The sequence below is a fragment of the Microtus oregoni genome, unplaced genomic scaffold, assembly GCF_018167655.1.
Source record: "Microtus oregoni isolate MIOR12 unplaced genomic scaffold, Mior012 000011F_ref0000422, whole genome shotgun sequence".
NCBI lineage: Eukaryota > Metazoa > Chordata > Mammalia > Rodentia > Cricetidae > Microtus > Microtus oregoni.
The window spans coordinates 55,032,639-55,050,315 of NW_024543070.1; the positions used below are offsets into that span (position 1 = coordinate 55,032,639).

Here is a 17,677-nt window from a genome sequence, read left to right on the forward strand (position 1 = left end):
TGATTATTATATGACGAGGAGATGTTTTTCTTTGATCCAGTCTGTTTGGTGTTCTGTATGCTTCTTGAATATTTAAATGAACATCTTTCTTTATGTTGGGAAAGTTTTCTTCCATAATTTTGTTAAAAATATTTTCTGGGCCTTTGAGCTGTGACTCTTCTCCTTCTTCTATTCCTATTATTCTTAGGTTTGGTCTTTTTATTGTGTCCCATATTTCCTGAAAGTTTTGTGTTGAGAATTTGTTGGCTTTGCTGTTTTCTTTGACCTGTGCGTTTATTTTCTCTATGGTGTCCTCAGAATCTGAGATTCTTTCTTCTATCTATTGTATTCTATTGATTATGCTTGTTTCTGTAGACTCTGCTCGTTGACCTAGATTTTCCATATTCAGCTGGTCCTCAGTTTGTATTTTCTTCCTTGCCTTCATTTCAGTTTTCAATTCTTGAACTGTTTCCATTACCTGTTTGATTGTTTTTTTCTTGGTTTCCCAGGGTATCATGTACGCATTTACTCATTTCTTCAAACTTTTTATTATACTTCTCATCCATTTCTTTAAGGGCGTTTTTTACATGTTGTTTAAGGGACTCTATTGCTTTCATAAAGTCAATTTTTTCCACTTCTTCTGTGTTAGGGTGTTCAAATACTTCTGTTGTAAGATCATTGGATTCTGGTGTTTTCATGCTGTTTTTCAGATTATTGGGTAAATTCTTGCCTTGGTGCCTGCCCATCTCCTCCTATTGATCCTATCTAATGGGTCTTTTAAAACCAGATCAGGTTTCCCTGCTGGCCAAGGGCTCCACTTACAAAATGCCCTTGCTCTGTTTCCTGGTTCCTGCCACAGGCCAAGAACCTTCTCACCCCTCCGAAGGGTCTTCAGGACAGGACCAGGCTCCCCGTTTGCCAGTGACCTCGCCAACAAAAGGCCTACCTCTTTGATTTAATTGTAGTGGGGCGATTTGCTCTCGTTATTGTGCGCCCATCCCCGCCGCTTGCATCTGCTGCCACACCGGTCCCCCAAAGCCTATTCCTGATTGCCGAGCCTCTCTGCCGTGTCTGGACGCCGCGCCTCTCCGCCGCGTCTCTGGTTTTTTAAATTTTTTAAACAATCTTTTCTAATTTTACATACCAATCCCAGTTCCCACTCCCTACCCTTCTTCTGCTCCCCCCACCTCACTTTTTTTTTTAACATACACATATCTTGTTAAATATTCACCCCAAGTATTACTCCACAAAAACTAGTTAATGGTTAGCATTTCATCTCAACTGCTTTTCCACAGAGAGGGAAAAACACTCTCAGTCCACTCTGGCCTTTAAGGAATGTATCCAAATGCTTCTTTAATAGTCTGGGGAGTAAAACAAAGTTACAACAGTGCTTGCTTTAACTAGCCCAATGCACAGGAGAAGGGAATAGAATTAATGACACTAAGAACTTCCCAAGCTCCCAACAATGGAACAAGAAAATAATGTAAATTATTACAACCCCCAGTTTAAACTTAAACAGGGCAGCTAAGGAACTTGCTTCATTACATAGCTACTTAGTGTTAAATATGACTAACATCCTGAGTTTTCATGACTGTAAAATAACTTCTGCTTCCATGAGTGATACATCTGGAAAAGTCTGTCCTAATTACCACATTTACACTTTGATTTCTGTTGTGACCTAAGTGGTGTTAAGTGTTCTATAGACCTATCTACATTTCAATCCTTTCAATATGGAATAGCTTCTCAATGAGCTTAACTCTTTTTAAACTTTAATTAAATTAATTTATGATGATGATGGTGGTGGTGGTGGTGGTGGTGGTGGTGGTGGTGTGTGTGTGTGTGTGTACACATCTGTCGTGGCACATGTCTGGGGGTCAGAAGACAACTTCCAAGAGTCAGTTAGTTCATCCTGTGGGGCTTAGGGATGAAAGGCAGACTGTTGGGGTTGGTGGCAGTGCCTTCCTGAGCAGAGCCAGGTTACTGGTGAAGCTTAAATCTTACTTCAGCATTTTGCTGCATGCATACGTACCATGACCAAAGTATGGGTGGTTTTAAAAAAGAAAATGCATTTCATAAATCTAAAATGTCATCGTCTGTAAGTCATATCATTATACAATGAAAGAAAACACACACTGCTAATTTAAAGTATGGCTGGCTATGGATACTTTCTGATATCTGATAGGCTGCATAATATGAGATGATTACAATAAAAATAAATCCAAAATTGTATTTGAATATTACTTTTAAAGTCAGCCACTATAACATGAGGGCCGGGCTTGTTGGGGTTTCTGTCCTGCCTGGTCCCCCAGCCATTTAGTCCCAGAGAAAATCACAGAGATCTCCATAAGTTATAAAACTGATTGGCCCAATAGCTTAGTCTTTGTATTAGCTCTTGTAGCTTATATTAACCCATTATTTTTTATCTATGTTAGCCACATGGCTCAGTACCTTTTTCAGCTGGGCAGGTCACACCTGCTTCTTCAGTGATCTGGGCAGGACTTGGGGAAGAGCTTCCTTCTTCCCAGAATTCTCCTGTTCTCATCACCCTGCCTCTACTTCCTGTCTGGTTGACCTGCCTATACTTCCTGCCTGGTCAATCAGAGTTTATTTAAAACATGATTGACAGAATATTGACAATACTCCCACATCAAGCTGCTTTTTGCTTTTTTTTCCCCCTTTCTTTTCTTTCAGAGGTAAAGTTTCATAGAGCTAAGCACTGGCCTCAAACTCACTTATGCAGCTTCAACTTCTGATCCTTCTTGCTCCCATTTCTCAATTGTTATTATAGGCATATGCCATCTTGCCCAGTTTTGTTCAGTGCTGTGGATCACACCAAGTGTCCTGCATGGCTCTCTGCCAACTGAGGCACACACTACCTCCCCACCCCACCTTACTCCAGTCAATTTCTCTGTCAGAGACCAAACACGTCTTACCAATGCCCTTGTTCCTGATGAAATCCGTTGTTACAGGTCACCCACCTATCCTGCCATTCTTCCAGGGTTAGTACGCGGTTCTTCTGCACTTCAGCATTGGGGAGCTCTTTCACACGGAGTGAGGTGGCATCAGCCATAGTTTGAAGACAATTTTTGTCTCAGAGGATGGTATCTCCAGTGCCTAAATGGAAAAATATCTGCAATGACATCAGGACCTGTGATTCTGTTGATGAACTATCAAAACCCCCTGACAATAGCTTCTTAAAAATAGATGGCTCAGTGGTTAAGAGCACTGACTGCTCTTCCAGAGGTCCTGAGTTCAAGTCTCAGCAACCATATGGTGGCTCACAATCATCTGTAATGAGATCTGATGCCCTCTTCTGGCCTTCAGGCACACATGCAGACTGAACACTGTATACATAATATATAAATAAATCTAAAAAAATGTCAACATCAAAGCCAGGAATGGTATCACATGTCCTCAGTCCTTGGGAGACAAGAGGGTTGTTGCCAGTTCCAGGCCAGCCAAGGCTTCATAGCAGGGCCCTTTCTCAAAAACGAACAAGACAGGCATGGTGGCATATGCCTCTAAGCCCAGCACTAGGGAGGCAGAGGCAAGAGGCTCTCTGTGAGTTCCAGGCCAGTCAGGGCTACAGTGAGACCTTGAATCAAAAGAAACAAACACCAAAACGAACCAAACAACAAAATCCAAGTTTCAACATCCAGTAAGTTATACCAAAAATTACATTTCAGTGAGTCTAGGACTAAGAACACTTCACTGTTCTATGTTAGGAAAGTTGACTTCAGAGAATAACCTGCACCCCACCCTACAAACCTACAGATGTAACAAGGAGTGGAAACCTGGCTGTAAGAAGTTGACGAAAGAAGTTTGTGATTTTAGCCTTTTTAAAACCAGAAATTCAGCCGACCATTGCCCTAGTTCCACTCCCACTCCCATTTCTGGAACTAGTACTGTTAAGACAGGAAAGTTCGGGATTCTGTACTGCCTAGATCATCCATTGGCTGGCCCCATGGCCAGATCAGAGTTCAACCTGTTGAACCCGTGGAGTGCTTACCCAGCAGTCCTCTGCTTCCTTCATGAATGGCTGATGCATTTAAAAGTCCCGACATTTGGTGGGGCTTCAGGAGGGTGAAGAATTTAGATACGTGGGTTCAATATATTACTGCTACATCATTGAAAGATTGTATTGTCAAATAACGTTCTCATAGCTTTTGGAAGGGTACTGCAAATTGAACCTATGGGTTCGTGTGTTCCAGGCAAGCAGTATGCCTCTGAGCTATAGCCCTGCTCCCATGTGCACTAGAACATGATTTAGAGTCCGTACTTAGGATTAAAGGACACCATTCTTAACTCTGGGAAGAAAGATGCACCTCACAGCAAGTGTTTATTAACTAAAGGCTTTTTTCCAGGTCCTGATGTCAGGGGGCAAAGCCTAGAATTCTGAAAGATCAGTAGCAACTACGGGATTATTGTGGATATAGAAAAGCAAGAGAATTACTCTCCTCCTATCTGGATTTCCTATCATCAGAAACTGTGGCTCCAAAAGTTGCCCTCAGAAAGAAGTGCTCTTCTGAACTTAGAATCATCTTTACCCTGCCCAGCTCTATCCCTCTCACCGAAGCCGTCATAAATGCAATCACTTAGCTGTAGTAACAGGGCCTCAATGTGGTTTTCACTGTTCATTTCTGGAGAAATAAAATTCTGAACAAAATAATAGTACAAAGTACGACGATAAGAAAAGAAAAACCCACAATAGTTTCCTCTCATAAATGTTCACTTCCAGTATGCTCATTGGTCCAAGCCCTAAAAAAACACTTGTTTCTGCTTTAGGATTAAATTTTTTAACAGAGGGTCTTTCTGGAATTCACCACGTAGTAGGGACTGACTCTAACTCACTGAGTTCCTTCTGCCTCAGCACTCTCGAGCTGGGTTACAGGCCTGCACCATAACGCCTGACGTCTGCTTTAGCTTTATTCCTAAATTTCGTTAAAAAGTAACTTCATTAAAGTACACACATCTAGAGTACGAAGATGGAATGGGAAGTATTTTACATTTGGACACGTGTAAAACACGTGAAACACGCCATTAAGCACGGCCTCTGCATTCTGACCTCTTCCCAGGTTTTGCGGCGGTTCCCGAAGCCCCTTTTCCGGATGCGGGTAGCTGGTCATCCGTGCTTTTCACATACTCCCTTTGAAGAAAGCTGTAACCGTCTTAGCAAAAGCACTGCCTTTCTCACCGGCGGGGAACTTACCTTGGCTGCGCACTGCTGCCTTCCTCTGACCCTAGGGAGTCCCTGAGTCTGAAACCACTCGACTGGTGCCATGACGCGTAGGCCCCGCCCCATACAGACAGGCCCCGCCCCGGAGAAAACGCCCGGGCTCCTGTCCTATAGGTCCTACCCGGGCGTGAAAACCCCGCCCAGAACGAACTGACGCCTACGCTCGCCAGGCCACGCCCAAGACTCTCAGGCCCCTCCTACGTCATATTGACCCCCCCCTCTCTGGCACAAGGACTCCGCCCCCCAACCAAGGCCTCGCCCCCGCGCTGGCAAAAGGGCTCCGCCCAGAGCCCGTAGGTCCCGCCCTTCGCAGGTGCGGAGTTTGCGCAGCGGCGGAAATGGCCGAGGCGGGGCGAGCGCCCGGACCCTCCCACTCCCTGGGCCTACGAGCTCCTCCCACTCCGGGTCACGCCGCGATAGGGGCGGAAGCGGCGGCGGCGGAGGTGCTGCAGCTGCTGGTGCGGATCCTGCCGTCCTGTGCAGCCCGGGGCAGCGCTGCCTCCTGGCCAGCGCTCTGAGGTAGGGACTAGCGGCTCCGCGGACGCGCCCTGGGGAGAGCGTCCGGTTTCGGGTGACGGAGCCGCACAAAGCGGCCGGCTGTGGGGCGAGCCCAGGCGGGAGGCGCGCGCGTCCCCCGGGGCTCCCCGGCGTCCTGCGTCTGGAAGGATTGGCGCGGGGGACCCTGTGCGAGCCGGGGCTTCCCGCTCTGGGCTGCGGGTTTTCCCATTCGCCGCTGTCTCCAAAGCCTGCCCGGAGCCTCTTGCGGCTCGGCCGGCCAGAGGTGAGTTGGGGTGGCGGCTTCACCTGGCACGCTGGCGCCGTCTCCAGCCCCAAACCGGGCGAAGGGGACCACAGGCTGGGTTTCCACCCGGGGCTCTAGGAACCCCGCAACCCGGAGGAGGGCCCTCACGCTGGGAACCCACCCAGGGCCGTCGGACCCTTCAGCATGGAGGCGGGACCCCATTCTTTGCTCCCACCCGGGTTGTAGGAACCCCTTAGCCTGGAACAGGGACCACACGCTGGGCTCCCACTCGGGGCTGTGGGAACCCCCCAGCCGCGAAGAGAGTCCAGGCTGCGCTCCCAGTCGCGGCCGTGGGGGAACTCTGTAGCCGGGACTGGTAGCTGTGCTCCCAGCCTGGGCCCAGGGAACCCCGCAGCCAGGAGGAGGAACTCCAGACTGCCCTCCTACCCAAGGCGTCGGGGGTTCCCCACAGCAGGAGGAGGGGTCTCAGGCTTTTCTTCCCACGCTGGGCTCTCATCGGGGGTCTATGGGGAGCCCCGCGGCCAGGAGGAGAGACCCCACGCCAGGCTCCTCACCTGGGGCAGTGAGGCGCCGTCGGGTTTGCAGATGTAGCGGGTAACCCCAGCGCAGCTGCCCTGATTACTCCCGGGATGCCTCCCCTGGGGATTGCACACCGCCAGGTTTGGTCTCTGGTGGCTGTTAGTCTGCGCAGCTGGCACGTGAGAGCAGGGAAGAAGCATGCCCAGCTGCAGAAAGTTGGGGTTGAGTGATCTGGAAGTCAACCACAGAGGCCCAAGTCCTTGAGCTCGCCAGAGACCACGTCTGTTGTTTGGAGAGTCCCCCAGTAAACACAGGCACAGGCACAACTCTGGCTTTGGCTAGTTCCTCTCCCCACCCCCGCCCCCAACTCACAGCAGTCCTCCTGCCTTGATCTCTCTGCTGGAATACAGAGCCACCACATCTGCTTTGAATGTTTACAAAATACATTGTGGTGAAAGCCTTTGAGGTTTTCTTCTGAGGGTACATGAGACAATTCCCATTAATAATTGTCTTCCATACAGGGAACCGTCAAGAAAAGACAAGGGGCAATAGGGAATTCAGAATTGAATTGTTGGGTTGGTATTCAATATTAAATTATAGCACTGGGTTTGTCTTTCTGAAACTCAGATTGGCATGGGAATATGAGGTGCCCAGTTTGTCTTATTTTAAGTGACCCAAGGGGATTTCAATTTGCTAGCGAAGTTTCTGGTAGTTTGCTCTTTTCTTACAACTAGCACTGCCTCTACTGTGAATTTTTGTTCTATTTTGGATTCTTTTTGATTCATGTTTTTATAAATTTTATAGTTGGTGTTGTTCTTAATTCCTGGCTGGCTTTCTTGTCTGCGGGTTAGAGGGTAAAGACTTTACGCGAGGAAGAAGACACAGACACGGCGGGGGTCCCACGTGGGTGCACTTTTAATGGGGGAGGGGTAACAGGCAGGTAAAAGGTGTGTGGACACGATGGGAAAGGCGGGAAGAGAGAAGGGGGTACTCGTGGCGGCCTTTGCTTTTTAACGGGGAATGCAAAGGCTTCTGGGAAATGTGTCCTGCGCTTGCATGCACTGGCATTTGTAGTCCAGCGGAACGCTGGGAGCTGTAGTTTTGCAAAGGAACAACAGTTGTTGTTTAAATAGTTTAAGTAGTTTGAATAAGCTACATTCAGAACGCCTGGGAGTTATTTTAAACATAATTCTAAATATTGCTCAATTCACTTGTATCTTAATCTTTTAATCAAAAGAAAATCAAAACTCTGCATTTAAAATTAGGAAGAAATAGGCTTATAAAATATTGACCATGGGGGCTGGAGAGATGGCTCAGTGGTTAAGAGCATTGCCTGCTCTTCCAAAGGTCCTGAGTTCAATTCCCAGCAACCACATGGTGGCTCACAACCATCTGTAATGAGGTCTGGTGCCCTCTTCTGGCCTTCAGGCACACATGCAGACAGAATATTATAATAAATAAATAAATAAGTATTTAAAAAAAATATTGACCATGAAGCAAATTTTATACTGTGTCATCACTTAAAATAAGGCAAGCTGGGCGCTTCATATTCCCATGAGTTTCAGAAATACGGACCCAGTGATTTAATTTAACATTGAGTACCCAGCCCAGTAATGGAGTTGTGAATTCCCTGTTGCCTCGTGTCTTTTCTTGACTGTTGATATCTTTACTGAAGAATCAGGTGGGAGGGAGCAGCTGTGTGTGGTGCTTCTCTCCTCTAATCCCATCATTCTGGAGACAGAAAGGAGATTGCCAAGAGTTAGAGTAGCCAGGGCTACATATAAAACCCTGAGCTAACAAGAAAACCAGGTGGGAAAGCAGTCAGCATACTTGTTTGTTTTAATGACCCTTTATTTCGAAGAGTAGATTTTCAAACAGAAGTTTGCCAACTTCAGCTCAAATCATTTCCCCTTCATTTTAATGAGGACCCAGGGACTGAGCAACAGTGGAAACGCTGATGAATTACATTAGTGCGTTAGAGAGTGAAAGCTGTTTGCTGATTGGATTCTTACAGGTGAAGATGCACTGCCTCGAAAACTTTCAGATCTGATAGCTCCTACAGTGTTCTCATTTCTGCAGATAGTTCTTGTGTAAAAATGTGAAATGTCTGGAAACCATGCTTGGTTTTAGGAGCCATGCGTTTCTGGCTTATGTTCAGTGTTGCATAAATCCAGGCTAATTTCTCGTGTTCCTGAACCGCACATTGAGCATCAAGTGCTCTTGCTACAGTTCTTATGTGTACTAACTAGGCTTCGTGAACACAGAATATTTACGTATTCTATTTGTGGCCCATCTTGTGAATGCAGAATACATGTTTTACATGTAAAGAAATTTATGTATTTTTATGTATGTGAAAATACTTAGGTGAATGGTTAAATTGGACACCCTTTTTGAAAGTATACATGAGGCATGAGACGTAGTTCAGTGGTAGAATGCTTGCCTACAGCACAACATAAAATAAGTTAATTTTAAAAAGTGCGACTGGAATCTGGAAAGTTCATTGTTGTTGTTGTTTTCGGATAGGTTCTCTGTGTAGCTCTGACTGTCCTAGAATTTTCTCTGTGGACCAGGCTGGCCTTGAACTAGGAAACTCACCTGCTTCGTCTCCTGAGTGCTGGAATTAAAGGCATGCACCACCACCGCCAGACTCAGAAAGTCTTTATTTAACAAGAATTGAAGGTAGATTGTATTTCTACTATTAGCACTGTACCAGCGTAGTGGAATCCGTAGCACTGATTTTATTTTATGTGTTGGGGACTTAGTTCAGGGCCTCATGCACACCAGGCTTGTCTTTTATCACTGAACTAAACTCCTAGCACCCTCTAGTCCCCATTGGGGGCCAGTGAGACACAGAGATGGAACAGCAGGTGAAGGGCTTTTGCTGCCAAACCTAATAACCCGAGTTTGATCCCTGGAACACACATGGGAGAAGGAGAGAATTGGTTCCTCCCAGAGGTTGACCTCTGACCTCCACATTTGTGCTATGGTATGTGCTCCCCCCCCCGTACATAAACATAAAGGAAAAAATGCCTCTTAAAAAAAGTCATCTTCTGCATCTTAGAAAATGTAGTCTTACTGTGTTGTAGCTAGCATTCTGCTGGCTTGCAGAAAGTCATGAAAAGTTGAACCACCCACAGTATTGATGTTGTGATTCTTAGTGTGGATGTGAGAGTTTGCATGTGTTGTTAATGATTTATGAGAACTGGACTTGCGGACATGAATGCAACTTACAAGTGGAAACTGAGTATACAAGGTCTTCAGACTTTTCTCCAAGATTAACAGGCGTGGTGTCAGTTCCTGCCCTCTGTGGTGCCGCTCTGCTGCCCCCACGTTACCCACACAGATGTCCTCCTTACTCTTCCTTCCTCCATTTGGTGTGTGAGCGATGGCATGGCAGGAAAGGCCGAATAACTATAGATTAATAGGTCATTGTTTACTCTAAGCGTTTTCTTATCTTATTGAATATTTTCTAATAGCTCATACTCTTTCATGGGTTCAATGCCTAATTCATAGATGTTTGGTTTTGAGACAGTGGCTCACGTCCAGACTGGCCTTGAACTCACTGTGCAGCTGAAACTGGCTGTGAATTCCCAGTTCTGCCACCATCTCCTCCTCCACTGGAACTGCAGGCATGAGTGGCCACACCCAGCTAGATGTTTGCTCTCAATGCTTGTTTAGCCATGCTGTTAACAGACTAGTATGGAAATTAAGATTTGTCTAGTAGAAGATAATAGTGCTTTTATCTAATCCAGATTCTCGTATTCTATGTAGGAGTATTCCTGTACAGTGCCTGGTATTTCTTAACTTGTACTCAGGAGAAATAAGTAAGTTTTATACTAAGACATTTAGATCGAGGAAACCCTAACAGGACAGTTAGGTGGAGGGGCCATAGCAAAAACTGACAAGGTAACCCATGCAATCCTGGCTGGCCTGGATTTGTTGTGTATCAGAGGTTGACCTGAAACTTCTGGTCCTCCTGCTTCTGCCTCCCAATTTCAAGGCTGACAGGTGCACATCAGCAGGCTTGGCTTGTTCTCCTTTTATACACGACAGCACAGACATCAGGAGGTTAAACAACTTGGAAGTGGGGGTTTTATCCTCAGCCTGCTCGTGACAATGGCTTGAAATATCAGCACATGCTAATAATTTAATGGTTTATTCCTCCCCCTCCAGATTTTCCAAAAACAATGGCAACACCTCGAGGGAGGTCAAAGAGGAGAGGTGCTTTCGAGGTTTCCGATAGCCTGCCTTTGAGGAGCTCCGGGAGGCAGGTACTCTAGCTATGCCCTGGAGGATGGCTGATGGGGAGTGGAGAGTTGGAGCTGCACTGACACAGCCCTAGTCCTTGCCTGGGTGTCTGTGGAGGAGCCCATGGTGCAGTGTGTGGAGTGTGCAGCAGGGAGTGGAGGATGAGGAGACTGTGGATCACGGGGGGGGGGGGGGGGGGGGGGTGATGGGAGAATCACAGCTGGGGGTGGCTGCTTCCAGAATGGGACACTGAGGCCAGATCATGCCTGGCTTGGATGCCATTCAAGGGGATTTGGTCCTGAGCTTGTTGTTCCTTGAGTGATGGTGGATTTGCTTGTAGTGAAGTATTTAATAAAAGTCGAGTGCTCTAATTCTTTGTTTGTCTAGCTTTTAAATCTTCCATACTGAAATATTTAACTGTTTTAAGAGAGGGAAAATAATTCTTAGTTTATAAATAACTTTGTAAAAGGATTTATTTTTGTCGTATGTGTATGCACATTTTGCCTGCGTGCATGTATATATACATATGTGTGCATCTGCAGAAGTCAAGAGAGGGTATTCTGTCTTCTGGTAGGGGAGCTACAAACAGTTATAAGCTGCCATGTGGGTGCTGGGAACCAAACTTGGGTTTTCTTTCTATAAGAGCGGTAAGTGCTCTTAACTGCTGAGCCATCTCTTCAGTCCCCAAGAATGACTTGTTTATCTTGACTGTCAGGTTTTCCCTTAAGAAAAGCTCATGTGGATGCTAGTTCTGGACCTACCTATCATGAAGGTGCTGTTTCTAGATTCTCTAGTAATAAGTTATTTATACAAGCCGTTGTACTGGCCAACCCTGTCCTATTGCCAGGATGCTGTTGACCTTCACATTTAGGATTTCCGGAGCTGTGGATGTAGCTCAGTTGGTAGTGTCTGCCTGCCATGTATGTTTTGGTCCCTAATGCTGCAAACATAATGACATTTAGAATTTCCAACTCAGTGACCTCAGCAACAAACCTTCTGCTGTGGTCACCCTTTCTCTACCTGTGAAATCTTGACCTCGGCTGATTCTCCTGTAGGCAAAGAAGAAAGCAGCAGAGACCACAGATGAGGACGAAGATGGTTCGTCGGAAAAGAAGTACAGGAAATGTGAAAAGGCTGGCTGTACGGCAATGTATCCTGTGTGCTTTGCAAGTGCTTCTGAAAGGTCTGTGTGAAGGGCTCCCTTGGCCTGTGCGTCTGCCTGTGAGCGTGTTGTTTTGTATGGCACGCTTCATGCTACTCTCCATAAAAACAAATGCAGGAACTGTAACCTGCCAATTCTGACTGCTTAGACAGTCACCACACACCGCAGCTTCCTTGACACTCTGCTTGTATCTAGCCTAGTGAGAGAAATCACATCCAGATCAGCTGTGCCAGACAGTGTCCTCAAATGCACCTAGCCATCGCTGTGTCAGCCCTTGGGCTTGAGGGTCAGGGCATAGGACATCACAGATCCAGGCTTCCAGTAGGAACCCACGTGTGTTTGCTTTTTGTTATTTTTGTGTGTGTGTGTGTACTTCATGTAGCATGCCTACTTCTTCCATATCCTTATACAGGTCTCAAAAGCGGCAGAGCTGGGAAAAGGTAGCTCAGTTGTAGTACATGTACGTGCCTAGCATGTACCAGGAACTGGGTTCCATCCCAGTGCTCTGGAAAGTGGACATGCCAGCACATGCCTGGTAATCCTAACACTGGGGAAATGGGGGCAGGAGAACCAATAGTTAATTCAAAGTCTTCCTCAACCACACAGCAAACTCTGTGCCTGCCCAGGGTGCAGGAGACCGTGCCTCAAAACAAAAACAAAACCCTAAAACCTATGGTGCCAGCTGTATGTAGACTCACTATTTTTGTTTGTTGTGGCATAGTTAGAACTTCTTTTTAACTCCATAGGAAAATCTTCAGTAATGGCTTAAGATTGAATAAAATCTGAACAAATGAAACCCCGTTTGGCTCTGCACACAGAGTTGGCCATGTCAATGACCACATGACTTCTCACTCTTGTGCTGTGTCATCAGCGGCCTGGCCGGTCGTTTTGGACAGCTTGTCTGCTGTCGAGGGTGCAGCCAGTTGGATGGTATTATAGCCTTATCGCACACATGCAGCCTCAGAAAATCCCAGTCATGCTCCCAGTCTGGGTTGGACTTCAGTGCCTCAGGCAGCCATGAAGGTTACATCTGGCTGACCTGAGTCCTCCCTGTGTTGTCACTGTACCTGAGGGTAGTAAGCATGCCTGCAATCCGACATCCAAAGTGCTTAAACTCTAAAACTTTTGACTGTCAGTAACCTTTATAATGGGTCCCCTCCCCCTCACGTGTGTGGTGCAGATATTCTAAAACCCATAGAACAACTGAAATTTAAAACAGTTTTGATCCCAAGCATTTCAGAGCAGGGACTCTCAGCCAGTATGACCTTTCAACCTATTCCAGCTTCCCTTGTTAGTCCCTGGCTGATAGAAGTGGAGATACTGCAAAATGGGCTGGTTAAATGAACATGAGTGAGAATTAGTCTTCATTACCAATGCTGCCTGATTCTGCTCTTTTCAGATGTGCCAAAAACGGCTACACCTCCCGATGGTATCACCTTTCCTGTGGGGAACACTTCTGTAATGAATGCTTTGACCACTACTACAGAAGGTTTGTTCACTGACGTCTCTGTGGTCGAGGGGATGTGGCAGGGTCCGGGGACGATGGTCACAAAGCTAAAACTTGCTGGGCTTACTGAGTTACTGAGTCATCCAATGCCTATGATGACCTGAAGTGTGACCAGAAAGTCAGTGCTGTAAGCACTGCATACAGTGACTGAACCTGGGTATCCAGAAACAGGAATGAATGCCTGGGAAAATACATACATACAGAGTGAAGTCATGTTATTTATAGGAAAATGAATGTAACTGGAGATACTCATATTGATTGAATTAAGGCAGATTCTTAAAGATAATTATCAGATATTAAACGCATTTTCTCATTTCTGGTCCCTAGATTTTATATAGGTAACAAAACCACATAGGTACGTTTGAGATAAACATAGAAGCAAAACTGTTTAGGGACTGATGAAGGAAAAGGAAAAACGGATTGTAATCAACATACAGTGTATGTATGAAACTTAAGATAGAAAATGGGTGGCATGTGTGCAGGCTTATGTGTCTGCCATGATGTGTTCAGTGTGTATAAGGTCTCGAGAGCTCCAGCGCTCCGCTGTTCTCTCACAGTGCACGGGGATAGGGTACAGAACTGGGAGGAGCTGGCAGAGCACTGGGCAGCCATCCTAAGCAGGCCTTGAGCTTGTGTCTCCACTGATTGCCTGGGATTACAGGCTCGTGCCACTCAGCCTTGCTTTGGCTTTTACTAGTGGATTTCTGTATTCACTCTTTTTCTTCTGATTTTAGTTGAGTATTTTATTACGTTATTCCATCCCCTGATAAAATTTTACAGTTGCTGTAGGATTTACCCTGAACTTGAGAACGTTTTCCCCCATCTAGAACTCTGCCCTTACTTGTTACAGATGTACACTGCCCACAGCATGCTCCTCCTGCTAGCCTACTTTGGGCGTGCCGTTGTTAACATCCCTCTGTGTGCCTAAGAATAGTGAAGTCTTTGATGTAAATGTGATCAGAGTTGAGTGTGAAAACTACAACTTAACCTGTAGGTTGACTTTTTTCCTCTGCATGGTTTCCAGCCACAAAGATGGCTATGACAAATACATGGCGTGGAAAAGAGTGTGGACCAGCAATGGCAAGACAGAGCCCAGCCCCAAGGCCTTCATGGCAGACCAGCAGCTGCCCTACTGGGTAAGGAGGGACGCTGCTGTCGCAGCACACCAAGGAGCAATGATGCTGCCTTGTGGGAAGTCTTCTCGTGGTCATTTCTAGGCTTGTTAAAGCAGAGTCTTTAAACTTGTGCAGAAATCTTTGCAACTCAGAATAGTCTAAGGAAGAAAGTAATGTCACACACTGCCTCGTGTTTATCCACCCATCTTTTGATGGACACTTGGGTGGTTTCATCTTTCAGCTAGTATGAACAGGGTTACACATAATTGGATTCCTTTTGACAGTTCTTCAGACATGTATATGTAGGGGATGGGCCATAGGTCATTCATGGTTGGTTAGTTTTTGGTGCTTGCTACTGCACTACTAATGTACACTCCTGGTCCCCCTCCTACTTTTTATTTTGAGCCAGGGCTTGCTAAGTTGCCCTCGAGGCCTGGCTCTTGCCGTGCTCCTGAGAAGCTGAGCATTAGCTCCCTGTGTCTCTGTTGTGCTCTGCCGTGCATGGGGTCAGATCTTGTCATACCACATCCCCAGTTCTTTTTGGTTTTTTCTTTTTGTTGTTGGAGACAGGGACAGGTGTCTCACTATGTAGCCTTGGCTGGCCTGAAGCTCATTATATAGAGGAAGACTTTTCTCAAACTCAGAGAACGCCTGCCTCTGCCTCCCGAGTGCTGGGATTAAAGGCGTGCGCCACCACATCTCAATATTTTTGCCTTTTTTGAGATGGATGTCATGTAGAGTAGACTATTCTCACACTTGCTAAGTAGTTAATGGTGACTTTGAACTCATGATCTTCCTGCCTTCATCCTTATCAGCTCTTGTGTTTTATAATGCTGGCTGTCTGGATGGTGACGAGGTGACTCATTGTGGTTTTGCTTCTTATAGTTCCTCAATGCTGGTGCTGTTTGGCCATTTGCAAATGTGCAACTCTGCTCATTCTCAAGTTAGGCTTTTTCTTCTTGTAAGAATTACTTACATATTCTGGATACAAACCCTCATCAATTCTGTGATTGGCAGGTATTTTTTCATTGAGTGGTTTTTCCTTTGCATGAATCATTTAATTTAGTCTGATAAATTTCAGTTTATATTTTCTTCATGTCTTTGGTCCCTGCTGGGAACTCATTGCCAAATCTGAGGACATATAAAGACCCATCTCTGTGCTTTCATAGAATTTCACTGTTTTAGATTTCACATCTAGGTCATTAATCCATTTTAATTTCCTGGTATGTGGGAAGCCAGATACAACTTCATTCATTCACACTCGGATATGCAGAATTTTCTATTTTGGAAAAGGAGCTTACAGAGATGCCACTAAAAGCCGTGTGCTCGCTCTTAGACACATACCGTGGCTGTTTGTCAGACTGAGAAGTTAGCATGGGTACAGTGTGAAGAACTGCATTGCCTGACTTGATTTGAATTTTAATTGATTTCTCGTCCTTTCAGTGACCTAGAACCTGATCCAGGACATCACAATTTGCGTTTCATGGCATACTTTTTGAGTAATAGTATCTGAGCTTAACACATTATCTCCTTGGGCTTGAGCTGGAAAATCTTCCTGATAAGTTTTCAAAACTTATATCATTATTCTGTTGCCTGAGCTAGCATTGAATCAGAAATTACCCTGATCACATCATCGGAAAGAAATGCGAGATAAGGGGTCTGGAGGTATAACTCAGTGCTAGAACAGTTTCCCACCATACAGTTCCTAGGGTCAAAACATGGGCCAGATCATGTGGGGACGGCAGTAGAGTGAGTGGGGCATCATGTGGTAGTTCAAGAGCAGGCGCTTTATTGATCTCGCCTTAACTTCCCCTGTAGGTTCAGTGCACAAAACCAGAGTGTGGAAAGTGGAGGCAGCTTACCAAGGAAATCCAGCTCACTCCACACATGGCAAGAACTTACCGCTGTGGCATAAAGCTAAATACTATCCCCAAGGTATGATTTTTATGGTGACCTTTTATGTGCCAATCTATTTGTAATTGTAGCCTGTCTTTTTCATTTTGTGTGTTAATCCTTGTGTTGGTCTGTATGTAAACAGAAGTTCAACAACAATAAGTTAATTTGACTTTTCTTTTACTATAAGGAATTTGGTAATGGGCTGTTAAGGGTTGGTTTAGTTATCCAAGAACACTGTCTCATGTCTGGTCCATCTTTATCTTCTATTCTCAAGTGACAAGGTGGTTGCTGTATCACCATCCACTGTGTCGGAGTTCAAAGCAGAAGAGAGGGAAAGTGCAAAGGATATGCATGGTGTGCTAGCTGGGATTTGTCCCTCTCTGTTGGGTAACAGCTCACCTATTAGAGTTTTCCTCGTGTCGTTGGCTAGACTGCATGAGGACAAAGGAAGAAAAAGCTTCACTCTGTGTGTTATAATGCCAGACAATGCAGAGCTTTGTCAGTAAGGAGGACAGGATGAGTGGATGTGATTGGCAGTTAGGAATTGGCCGTAGTTGATAGAATGTGCCTTTGCTGAAACTTGGCAGCTTGTATTTTAAAATGTGTTAGGCATATTGATCCTCCCAAATGTCTCATACTTTAAGTATTAAAGAGTATTAGCTATCAAATCCCAGAATCAAAATAGTATTTTGTTCTTTTGGTTTTTCTAACTGGAGGGTCCTGGCAGATTGTGAAGTGTGAGGTTTCAGTGCTTTCAGGGGTCTGTGGTATAATCACACAGCTGTTGCCAGCAAAGGGACCTGCGCTTTAAATGCCTTCATTCTAAACAGTAAGTGCAAGGTTTTGTGAGGTTTAGGATCAAAGCTTTGGTTTTTGTTTTTGTTTTTGTTTTTTAACTTAGGATTCAAATTACAAATATTATTGGGTTCAGGATGTAGCTCAGTGACACAGCATTTGCTTAGCCTTAGAGTGGCCCTGGGTTTGATCTGCAAAGGGAAAAGCACCCCCTCCCTCCCGTGTGTAAAATCAAAGTGGCCATACTTACTGTATAAAAACAATGATGAGGCCTATGGGTAGAGACCAGTGATGAGTGCTTGCCTCGCAGTCTTTTGCAAGGTGAAGTGACAAAGATACAAATATTCACAGGTCAGATTGTATGTTTCCACATAGTATATTGCATGTAAATGTTACAAGGCTATGACCTTAGGATTTACGAAGAGCAGATTGTGTTTATGAATATATGCACATCCAG

At 45.4% G+C, this 17,677-nt stretch overlaps 1 protein-coding gene and 1 long non-coding RNA gene across 2 annotated transcripts in view; one reads left to right on the forward strand and one right to left on the reverse strand.

Annotated features, from left to right (window-relative positions):
• Nucleotides 1-5,274, reverse strand: part of LOC121453525 — a 32,274-nt gene extending 27,000 nt beyond the window's left edge. Inside the window, exons 1-2 of the long non-coding RNA XR_005975023.1 lie at nucleotides 5,189-5,274; nucleotides 2,913-3,093 (exon numbers count right to left, since the gene is read on the reverse strand). This is a non-coding gene — a long non-coding RNA (uncharacterized LOC121453525). The remainder of the gene's footprint in view (nucleotides 1-2,912; nucleotides 3,094-5,188) is intronic.
• Nucleotides 5,275-5,622: 348 nt separating this feature from the next.
• LOC121453708 (lysine-specific histone demethylase 1B) overlaps nucleotides 5,623-17,677 on the forward strand; it is a 41,941-nt gene continuing 29,886 nt past the window's right edge. Inside the window, exons 1-6 of the mRNA XM_041660643.1 lie at nucleotides 5,623-5,734; nucleotides 10,671-10,768; nucleotides 11,801-11,928; nucleotides 13,307-13,396; nucleotides 14,439-14,550; nucleotides 16,348-16,464. Of these exons, the coding sequence (XP_041516577.1) occupies nucleotides 10,685-10,768; nucleotides 11,801-11,928; nucleotides 13,307-13,396; nucleotides 14,439-14,550; nucleotides 16,348-16,464 (531 nt within the window). The 5' untranslated portion in view covers nucleotides 5,623-5,734; nucleotides 10,671-10,684. The remainder of the gene's footprint in view (nucleotides 5,735-10,670; nucleotides 10,769-11,800; nucleotides 11,929-13,306; nucleotides 13,397-14,438; nucleotides 14,551-16,347; nucleotides 16,465-17,677) is intronic.